General features: G+C 55.1%; 1 protein-coding gene across 5 annotated transcripts in view; it reads right to left on the bottom strand.

The window, feature by feature from the left end:
* The window catches only part of SLC38A6 (solute carrier family 38 member 6), a 43885-nt gene extending 32410 nt beyond the window's left edge, over positions 1 to 11475 (bottom strand). For all 5 annotated transcript variants that reach the window (XR_003764342.1, XM_029078978.1, XM_029078979.1 and 2 more), the window contains exons 1-5: positions 11277 to 11475; positions 8764 to 8894; positions 6687 to 6760; positions 1182 to 1234; positions 252 to 291 (exon numbers count right to left, since the gene is read on the bottom strand). Coding sequence is in view for 4 of the 5 variants with exons in the window: in XM_029078978.1 (XP_028934811.1) it covers positions 252 to 291; positions 1182 to 1234; positions 6687 to 6760; positions 8764 to 8894; positions 11277 to 11405 (427 nt within the window). In the remaining variant the exon portion in view is untranslated. The remainder of the gene's footprint in view (positions 1 to 251; positions 292 to 1181; positions 1235 to 6686; positions 6761 to 8763; positions 8895 to 11276) is intronic.
* Positions 11476 to 11483: the final 8 nt, after the last annotated feature.

Below are 11483 nucleotides of genomic sequence, written 5' to 3' on the forward strand. Positions count from 1 at the left end.
GAGAACCCATGTCTTTTGACTCCCAGACCCGGACTCTTCCCGCTAGGCCACGTAGGCTCCTGGCTAGGAAAGCAAGGAGTTTGGCCCCCGGCCACCCTCACCAGCGTCGTGGGCCTTCGGATCCGGCCACAAGTGGGGCTAGCAATCATCCTGGCCTTAGCCCGCTTATGCTCCAAACCTGCCTGCTAGGCGTGCCATGCGTACACACTCTTTCTCTCTCTCACTCCATTACAGAGTGTGAAAAAACTTACCTCCAATATTCTGGATTATTATCGAGCTCGCCACAATCACCTACAAAAAACAAAGCAACGAATGGGTTTGAAACGCGGCTCTGATCGTGTGAATTCTGCCCGGGGTCCAGATGGGACTGAGGGGGGCGGGTGTCGCAATGTCACGTGATCAGAGACGAGCCCACGGGCCCGTCCAGCCTCCGCTGGTAATTCTGGAATCGTGCGGGATAAAGTCCAAATGGACTAGCTGGTCCGGTTAAAGTATCCGGAACTGCTCAGAGCTGACAGGGTGTGGCCAGAGACGCACGTTCCTGGGTCCCCCCGTTCTCTCCCCTTCCCTCCACAGTCCAACCACCCACCGAGAGACCAGAACTAAGCAGAACTCAAACTGCGTCACCCTGGCTTGGACCTCAGGGAACGGCCCGAAGAAAAGAGGTGCACGGTGGCGGATTTGAACGCGCCCCTTTTGGGGTAAAGAGGTGTCACTGATCCAGATTTCTGGCGATCAGTCGATCGTATTTATTGAGTGCAGACCACTATAACGAACGCTTCGGAGAGTACAAACAAACAGAGTTGGGAGACACATTCCCTGCCCACGAGCTTATAGCTTAGAGGGGAATGTAGAGGGTCATTCTGGGATCACCAGCCCTTCCCAACTGGAAAGGCGTCTAGGCCACGCCTCTTCCGAAGCAGCCAGGTAGGTGAGGCGAGTAAGCGGGGGAAGCTGAGTCTGGGGCCACACGACGTGCAGGCTTCGGAAAGCCCTCGTGCTTACGAGTCGTAATTATTAAAGAGGTATTCCTTCATTTTCTCCATTTTTCTCTTCCCAATTTATCAGTTCCTTTCTAAACTGCTTTCCACACCGTCTTCTCCTTCAATTAAGTCTACAGAAAAGTTTTTTTTCCATATTTTAGCCTGCTTCATTTAAGGGAGAGGGAAAAAAAGAGTTACCTTTCCAGGTGATCCAAAAGCAAAGAGGCCAAGGTCTTCATAGGACGTGACGGCTGTCGGGAGAAAAGTGGCGATGAGGAGGTTTCCCGAGGTGAGAGCGGGCTCCTTGGGCCTCCCCACAGGCACCACCGCAGCAGGGGGCAAGCGCGGACCCCCCCCGATGCAGGGGGGCGGCGTGGTTCGAGAAGCAGCGTGGCTCAGTGGAAAGAGCCCGGGCTTGGGAGTCAGAGATCATGGGTTCTAATCCCGGCTCCGCTGCTTGTCACCTGGGTGACTTTAGGCAAGTTACTTAACTTCTCTGTGCCTCAGTTACCTCATCTGTAAAATGGGGATTAAAACTGTGAGCCCCGTGTGGGACAACCTGATCACCTTGTATCCCCCCCAGCGCTTAGAACATAGTAAAATACTAATTTGATCGTAGCTGCGGGGCAAATCCTAGGGCTTAAGGCAGCCCCTGGCACCGCCTCCCCGAACCCCGTGTTTGAGCCCATTTTCACGAGAAAGGGAAAACCAGTGAGTGGAATTAAGTAAGCACTGAAGGCCCATCTCCTCCAAGAGGCTTTTTGGGTCTAGGCCCTCCTTTCCTCTTCTCCCACTCCCTTCTGCGTCACCCTGACTTGCTCTCTTTATCCATAACCCCTCTCAGCCCCACAGCCCCAGATACTTTCAGATATGTGCATATCTGTCATTTACTTATTTCTATTAATGTCAGTCCACCCCTCTAGATTGTAAACTCATTGCGGCCAGGGAATGTATGTTTATGTTGTCCTCTCCCAAGCGTTCAGTACAACGCGCGGCACCCAGTAAGCGCTCAGTAAATACGACTGAATGAAAGAACCCAGCTCACCCCCTAGGATGGGGTCCCCGAGCAGCCGCTCATTCAACGGTCTGCCCGGTCAGTGTCCAAGCTGGAGCTCAGACGCCTCTGCCTGTGGGTCACCGTGGCTTCCGAGGGCAACGAGCAGCTTCCCGCGGCGGCTGTCTCCATCTCAGGACCGGCCGACCGCCCACATAACAGCAGCCACCTCGAAGGAGACTTCTTCCTAAGGAGGGAGGACTCCCCTCTACCAACCCGCCGGCCTCCACGGAACTAGCCCCTAGCCGGCAGCCAGCTAGGGGGCGGTTCTCCTCTCCCCTAACAATAATGATCACTGTGGTATCCGTTAAGCGCTTACTATGTGCCGGGTACTGTATTAAGTGCTGGAGGTGGATGCAAGCAAATTGGGTTGGACACGGTGCCTGTCCCACATGAGGCTCACAATCTTAATCCCCATTTGACTGATGAGTAACTAGGCGCAGAGAAATGAAGCGAGTTGCCCAAGGGCACAAAGCAGACGCCTGGGGGAGCCGGGAGTAGAACTCAGGTCTTTCCGACTCCCAGGCCCGTGCCCCATCCACTAGGCCATGCTGCTCCGTGAGGGTCGGCCCGGACACGTTCTCCCCGCCCCTACCCGAGGCTCCCCACAAGGGCAGAAAAGTAAAATAATTCGCTCGACCTCTGGAGAGGCAGATCAACCCGTGATCAGAAAGCTGCCGGTCCGGTCCTCAGGAGCCTGAAGCTGATCCCGGGACCACTTCCGGGGCCGCGCGGCGACGCGCGGTAGCCCAGCCCGGCCCGGGGCGGACGGCGGGACCGGGCCCCTCGCCCGGTTCGGGAGCAGCCTCTCAGACGCCGGGCTCACCGGGGGACACGGCCCCCCACCCCAAAACCGGAGCAGACGCCTAAAACTGGCGCAGCCCCACTCTCTTCCCAAGAGAGCCAGGGCATTTGAAGCCCGGCGGAGGAGGAAATGGACGTTTCCCAAGCTCCCCCAATAATGGAATGAGAGAAAAATGATCCGCTCTAATCGCATCCTCTTAGAGAACAAACAGTCTCAGAGGTGGAATTATTTGGGTCTATTTACAGGAACTCACGCAGGCAATACCTGGCAGCACCCCTGATAAATGAATAACTGGAAGCGATCACTGGCAAACGATCTATTTTAGGAAATTTTTTAATATTAAAGAAATCAATGATGTGCACTGAGGCGATGGACAGGCTGTTCACCTTAGTCAAAGAGAGGGAAAAAAAACCCCTCTGGAACTACCCGAGGGGCCCTTCTGAGCTGACCGCGATGGGCGCCGGGCTCGCCTTTACTGGCTAGATGGGAGAGTGGCTTGTCCTCCGGGCCGCCCCGTCCGAGTCCCCCATCACTCTGTCCACCCTTGGTGCCCTGACCTCATCCTCTGCCCCGCCCCCGGACCCCCGTCTCTGCCCCGCTCCAAGGCCCTGGCAACCCACCCTCCGCCCCGCTCCAGGCCCAAAACCCTATCCTCTGCCCCGCCCCAGGCCTCCAAATCCTCATCAGCTGCCCCATCGCAGTTCTCCAGTGTCTCATCCCCCACCCCAACCCAGACCTCCGGCACCCTGTCCCCCGCCCCACCCCGGGCTCCTGAAGCCCCGTCGGCTGCCCCACCGCAGTTCCCCGGCACCCCATCCCGAGCTCCATCCCGCTCCCCAGCAGAAGAGGCCGATGGCAGCCCTCGATCCGGGGCAGCTCGAGCCGGAGCCTCCCAGCAGAGGCAGTGTTATCTTTGGACCCGGTCGCAGGGACACAAGTTATTCAAACACGGCTCGGCCCTCACTGAGTTGGCCACTTGGAACGCTTTCTTATTATTTTAAAATTCCTTCCCCGGTCATTTTTTCCATCCAGCCCCTCCTCATCTCCCCGCAAGACGCTACGGAAAGACAGGTCGGCTGCTGGCTGGGCCGGCGCCTGGACAGAAGGTAGGATTGGGGATGGAATCAGTCAGGGAGACAGGGGGCAGGAAGGGGGGAGGGAGACGGGAGAGAGAAAATGAAGGGAAGGGGGAGGAGAGAGAGAGGAGGGAAACATACACACACAGAGGCAAAGAGTGAGACGGAGAGAGGACCGAAGTAACCTACTATGAGCCAGCGGCAAAGTCATCCCCTGAAGCAGGAGAAGTACCTCAGGTGGGAATCAGAGAGCTCTAGAAGCAAACAGAGAGATGAGCTTAGAGAGTGAAGAAAAATGATACTTGAAAAGGAAATTCTGAAGCGACTGCAATCCCAGGGTTTATTTTTCAGAGTTTAGCAAACACCGTCGTGATAGAGAACCAATCGTGGTGACCTGGCCGTGATGACCAGGTTTCGTGCCGCGACCTTGCTGACCTCCCCACCTTCTGTCTCTCCCCATTCCAGGCCCTATTTCACTCTGCTGCCGGGATCATTTTTCTACAGAAATGTTCAGTCCACGGTTCCCCACTCCTCAAGAATTTCCAGTGGATGCCCATCCACCTCTGCATCACAAAGATGTTCCTTACCATCGGTTTTAAAGCACTCAGTCGCCTTGCCCCCTCCCACCTCTCCTCGCTGCTCTCCCACTCCAACCCAGCCTGCCCACTCTGCTCCTCTACTGCCAACCTACTCACTGTACTTCGATCTCGTCCACCTCGCCGCCAACCTCTCGCCCACGTCTTGCCTCCGGCTTGCAACGCCCACACTCTTCACATCCAACTGACAATTACTCTCCCCACCTTCAAAGCCTTATTGAAGGCACGTCTCCATTAAGAGCCTTTCCTGGCTAAGCCCTCATTTCCTTGTCTCCCACTCCACTCTGCATCACCCTGATTCGCTCCCTACATTCACCCCCACCACTCAGCCCCACGGCACTTAGGTACATATCCTAAATCTATTTATTTATATTAATGTCCGTCTCCCTCTCTAGATTATAAACTTGCTGTTGGCAGGGAACGTGACTACCAAATCTGTATTCTCCCAAGCGCTTAGCACAGTGCTCTGCACGCAGTAACCGCTCAGTAAATACGGTCGATTGATTGAAGGGCGGCCGAAAGGGCTGCGGGGGAGCCTCCCGTGAGCGAGACGAGGGACCAAATTAAGTGGGAAACGAAAACCGGGCACACTTGGACGCCCGCTGCGATTCTGCCGATCTCAAGGGTGGGTGGCACCCGTCGGATCTGGGCCTGAAGCTCACGGGCACGCTTGGAACCCGGGCCGGGAGTTGAGGGGCTGAAGGGCAGACCCGCTAAGACCTGGACTGTGCCCTAGAGGAAGCTACGACAAGGCATTCCGGGAAATGCGGTTGTGAGATGGACCAGGCGCCCGCTCGGGCTTCTTAATAACACTGACTTTTCGTCACTAAAACCGGCATTAGTAATAGCTAAATAACGATTTGCATATATAGTCCCTCCAGACAGTAATCTCCTTATGGGCAGGGAACTGCTAATCCGTCACTCAATCATAATCATGGAGTGCTTAATGTGGGCAGAGCACTTAACTAAGCGCTTGGGAGAGCACAATACAACAACAGACATTCCCTGCCCACAGTGATCTAATTCTGTTCTACTGTATTCCCCCATGTGCTCAGTACAGTGCTCGGCACACAGTAAGTGCTCAATAAATACCATCGATTGAATGATATAGCAAGGGATACCAAAGGAAGAATGCATGCTTACTGCAGTTCTAGGCGCCCAAAAATTACCGACTAACACACCCTGCTGAGTGAGCCTAAATGAGGTTTACTTTTCATTTATTTTTTAAAAATGGTATTTGTTAAGCCCTTACTATGTGCCAGACATTATACTCAGTGCTGGGGTAGACGAAAGCTAAACAGGTTGGACACAGTCCCCGTCCCCCATGGGGCTCACAGTCTCATTCCCCATTTTACAAATGAGATAACTGAGGCCCAGAGGTGAAGTGACTCGCCCGAGGTCAGCCGGCAGACAAGCGGCGGAGCCGGGATAAGAACCCAGGTTCTTCCGACTCCCGGGCCTATGCTCTATCCACTAGGCCACGCCGTTTCTCGATGTTTTAAGGAAGACAAAATCCGGAGAAGCTTCCTGGGGAGCTCCAGACAACTGGAGGTTGGGGTCCTGAAAAGGGGTGCTTCCTCCCTTTTCCTTCCGGTGTAGCCTTGCCCCCATCTCCCTGGGGGAGAAGGGGTTGCCGGTGTGAACACATCCTCTTCCTCCCCCAGCTCACCTGCCCTCCCTGCAACGGCTGTCTCTTGGCCCCAAGCCAGGCCCGCCACCCACTGCCGCCGAAGCTCTGGGAGGCCTCTGGGCGAGTGGCCTGGGCGTCCTCGTGGCCTGGGCACCCTCCCTCAGCAGGAACCCACCGCCCCTTCCCACAGATGAGGTCTCCGGGGGCTCAGGCCCGGACACTCCTGACCAGCTCTTACTAGTGTCCCCCCGGTGCTCCCTGGGACGAAGGAGCCATCGCCGGGAGTCCACAAGAGCGTCCGCAGGCCGGCCCCCCTCTGAAATCTCGTCAGGTTCCGGGGGGCGGGCTCGGGACCGCACTCCCAGAGCCTGGGGGAGCGGTCCGGGATCTCGGCCGGGAACGGGCTTTACCCACCCTGGGTCCCTCCCCTTTCGCCCCCTCCCACAGGGACACTCACGGGTGCGGTTCTGGGGGCCCGGAACAGGTGGGCGGTGTAAGGAGCCGGTCGGCTCAGCATCCCCGAATACAGAGCTCGTGCTTACCAGTCTGAATGCACATGCTGAGCAGGAGGTGGACTGAGTAGGAAGCCAGAATGGCGACTAGCAGCAACAAGAGTCTAAAAGACAAAACAGGGCTCTGTCAGGCAACAAACGGAGAATTTCCCCTTCCAGGGTCTCCAAAGGAAAGCCACCCAGCTCAGATGGATTCCTCTCCCGAAGGTTTCCTGTCAGCTAACCGCTGGTCTTGCATCTCCCCTGGTTTGGCAGCATCTCGTCAGTTTGCCTAATCCTCCGGGCCGGGATCCGACCGTCCAGAGGTCACGGGGGACCTGTCAGACACCCAGGGGCCTGTGGCCCAGGCCAGACCCTGAGAGCGGCGAGGCCCCGGGGCTGGGAATCACTTCCCGTTGACCGACTGCGCCCCACTGAGTCAGCTCTGGAAGAGAACGCTGTTTCCCCGGGGGTGAGGCCCAGCTGACCTCACGAGACACCCCACCCCCACTCCCCACCAGGCTGCTCGGCCCCTCAGCGGGCTGAGAATATAATGCGGTGGCGAGATCCGCGAATCTCGTTCCCCGGGAAGAGCCCAACTGTGCCCAGGGTCGGGAAAGGGGAGACCCCGAAGAAGAGCAGAATCCTGCGGGCCGCCCAGGCCTCTGGCACGAGCCCTCAACGCCTCCCAGGCTCCGGCGACGGCCTCGGTCCACCTCGACCTCGGCATGGCCGCTGGTTGAGTCGTTAATGAGTACCATCAACAAGGATGAAGGGGGGTGGGAAACGAGTCTGAGGACAGCAGGAGCTCTCAGAGGGCTTGACCCAGATGGGAAACTAGGAGGCGGGGAGTTTTCATTTGTTTCCAATTTTGGCCAGAGCCACATGGGTACTGTGACACCCACTCAACTCAAGATGGCCCGCCTCGGGCCAAATCTGTCGGCACTGTGACGTGTGATCCACTCAGCCTGAGTGTGGGGGGGTGGGCTGGATTCCTGAAGAAACTCAGGCTGTGTGCGCGTGTACGTGGGAGAGAATGTGAGCGCGCAAGCGAGAGAGAGCCACCCCCTCCAAAAGTAAAGTAACCTCTGACGGTGAAACTGAGTATACAGCCATCGCTCGGCCTCCAACGAGCCCTATGAAGTGAAAGTTTGAAACCGCTGACCATTTTTTCTTATGGTACGTGTTAAGCACTTACTGTGTGCCAGGCAGATGGCAGTTACAAGCTAATCGGGTTGGTCGAGCCCGTCAAAGGCAGGGACTGTCTATCTGTTACCGATTTGTACACTCCAAGCGCTTAATACAGTGCTCTGCACATAGTAAGCGCTCAATAAATACTATTGCATGAATGAATGTCCCACATGGGGCTCAGACTAAATCCTCATTTTACAGAGGAGGTAACCGAGGCACAAAGAAGTGAAGTGAGTTTCCCAAGGTCACCCAGTAGACAAGTGGCGGAGCTGGGATTGGAACCCAGGTCACTCCTGCTCCCAGGCCCGTGCTCTATTCATCAGGCCAAGCTGCTTCTTCAAACGCCCCAGTGGAGGTGGGTGGACCGTGAGCCTCGGTTAATCTTGCTGATGCAAAGTCCAGGAGATAAAGACCCCACCAAATAATGGACAGAACCACCCTATATCCAAGCGACTAAGATTGAGATATTATGAAAGAAAATCACACAACCATTTATTCCTCATCATTCCGCTCTCCTCCTACTGAAAAATCTTGATGAAATCTCCCTTCTCCCCCTCCTATGGAAAGAAAGCTGGGGGTGGGGAGGGGGAGTGGGGTACGGTGACTGATCTCCTTATGACGCCTGAGGGAATGAACCCGTTCCTCAAGGCGAAACTCTCCTCCCAATACGGATCGACCATTCAAAACTCATCTGAAAAAGCTGGGGTCAGTCGGGGACTAGCACTTGCTCCACATTAGACCCTGCTTTTACTGACCCGATGGTAACTTACCAACATTTTTCTGGGCAAGAGTAAACACTCCTCACAGACGTCTGATCAAAAAGGATCAGAGTGCCTACTCTGCCTTTCAAGCTTAAGGAATGTCCAGCGCAGCGCCTCGCCGGCGCACACAGTGATCGACGCAGTCAAGAATGGGAGCAAGCTCAGGACAAACTCACCCAAATCCCACGACGCCCGTGTTGGCCATGACGTAGGACAAGCCGAGAATGCCGCTTCCCATGATGGCATTCATTAGGTTGAACACGGACAGGCCAAAGGAAGTGCTCGGAGAGCGTCGATGCTGATATCCCTGCAATAATGATAATAATTGCGGCATTTGTTAAGTGCTTTCTACGTGCCAAGCGCTCCTCTAAGCACTGGGGGACAAACAAGATAATCAGGTTGGACACAGTCCCCATCCGACACGGCTCACAGTCTTAACCTCCATTTTCCAGGTGAGGTAAGTGAGGCACAGGGAAGTTAAGTGACTTGCCCGAGATCACACAGCAGACGCGATAGGGCCGGCATTAGAACCCACATCCTCTGACTTCCAGGCCCGTGCTCTTTCCACTAGGCCGTCCCGCTTCCTGGGCCTGCAAGTGACTAACACAACCGGACGGGCCCGAGCCACCTTCCCCAGATCCTGCCAAAGGAATTTCTAAAACGGCCCCCGGGGCCCGGGAATGCAAAGGCACCGCCAGGGTTCGAAGGCTCCTCGGAAAGAAGGGAATCAAACCACGTGGCTGGTCACACGGCACACGGCCACTCCAAAGGTTAGGGGAACTCGACTTTGTTCCTAGGGCTACCTTGTCTTCCCGCCCCGGGGCGGGCTTGATACAGGGACACGTAGTCCACTTCGGGGGCTCCTGGAGTCCAGTTAATCAGTTAATAGCATTTCTCGGCTCTGTACTAAGCGCTGGGGTAGATACGAGATAATCAGGTTGGACCCAGTCCCTGTCCCACATGGGGCTCACAGGCTTAATCCCCATTTTCAGATGAGGTAATTGAGACCCGGAGAAATGAGGTGACTTGCCCAAAGGCACACAGCAAACAAGTGGTGGAGCTGGGATTAGAGCCTCGGTCCTTCGGACTCCCGGGCCCGTGCTTTATCCACACGCTGCTTCTCCGTGCGGTCTGGAGCTCGTGGTGAGAACTAATTTGAGAGTCGCTTCACAGAAAGGAGAGCGTCTTCCCGGGCCTGGCACCGGCGCCGTCCGGGGTCTCTCCGGAAAGGCTTGTGGAAAGAACTCTGAGCTGGGCCAGAGGAGGAGAGTCACGAGACCAGGCTTCTCCTCCCAGACTTCACATGACCCACTGTGTGACCGGCCCCTCCCCGATCCTCTGCTTCCTCATCTGGAATATGGGGATAATACCACTTCTGCTTTGCTCTCTCGGGGGGGGGGGGGGGGAGGCTGAAGAAAAATAAGCTGATAGGAAATATAAAGCCGTTATACAATTGGCATATTTTTCTCTCTAACAGTAATCACGACAAAGTCAAGGGGGCAGAGGAAGGGAAAGAGGGAGAAAGAGAGAGAGCAGGTGGGCAAGTGAGCACAAATGCTCACACTTGCATGAGTTAGGATACCGTTCCCCAGGCTGGTGGGGTGGTGCAGTCACAAGATATTTTGTTCATGGAAGTTTAGGTTTGAGGAACCTCCGTACCAACAGAGTGTGACCTGACATCCACCCACACATGCACACATGTATATAAATACATATACTTATATATGTATGTAAATACACACACACAGTAAGCGCTCAATAAATACTATTGAATATATGTATATATAATATAAATGCACACATATATGTATATGTATATAAATACATATATATATATAAAAATACATATACTTATGCACACACACACACACATAGTCACGCAATATAAAAATAGGAATCAATACCATGTGGACCTCGATTTACCACTCCTTAGAGATCTTTTTTTCTCGTAGTATTTGACGTAATGGGGCATAACTATTTTTTGAGGCTTTATAAAATTGATCATTATTATTCTTAACAATGATTAAGCGCTTACAACGAATGTAGGGCCTGCCTAAGCGTTAAGAGAGACCTTGGGGAGCCTCCGGGATCCTGGCAAAGAGCCCCCGGCCTGCCCATCGGGCTATGACCTGGGGAGTAATAATAATAATAATAATGATGACGGGACTTGTTACGCGCTTACTGTGTGCCTAGCACTGTTGTTAGGGCTGACGTAGAGACTGTCTCAATCTGTTGCCGAACTGTACTTTCCAAGTGCTTAGAACAGTGCTCTGCACACACAGCAAGCGCTCAATAAGTACTATTGAATAAATGAATACAAGGTCATCAAGGTGTCCCATGTGGGGCTCACAGTCTTCATCCTTCATCTTGCAGATGAGGAAACTGAGGCCCAGAGAAGGTCCCACAGCAGAGAAGGGAGAAGCGGCGTGGCTCCGTGGCAAGAGCCCGGGCTTGGGAGTCAGAGGTCGTGGGTTCTAATCCTGGCTCTGCCGCTTGCCAGCTGTGTGCCTTTGGGCCAGTCACTTCACTTCTCGGTGCCTCAGTTCCCTCACCTGTCAAATGGGGATGAAGACTGTGAGCCTCACGTGGGCCCACCCGATGACCCTGTCTCTCCCCCAGCGCTTAGCGCAGCGCTCTGCACCTAGGAAGCGCTTAACCCATCCCAACCTGGTTATCAGGCCGCACTCACGCTTAGGCCGGCCAGCAAGGGGGTGCTGCTGCCGGTGGTCGCCTCGTCGTCGTCCTCGGGGGGGTCCTGGGGCGGCGTCGCCGAGGACCAGCCCCGCTCCGCGTTGATGCTCGCCCAAGGCGTCTCCATGACGACGGCGGGGGCGGGGGGGGAGGAAGAAGAAGGGCAGAAGAAGAGGAGGAAGAAGAAGAAGAAGAAGAAGGGGAG

The sequence above is a fragment of the Ornithorhynchus anatinus genome, chromosome 14 (assembly GCF_004115215.2).
Source record: "Ornithorhynchus anatinus isolate Pmale09 chromosome 14, mOrnAna1.pri.v4, whole genome shotgun sequence".
Taxonomy (NCBI): domain Eukaryota; kingdom Metazoa; phylum Chordata; class Mammalia; order Monotremata; family Ornithorhynchidae; genus Ornithorhynchus; species Ornithorhynchus anatinus.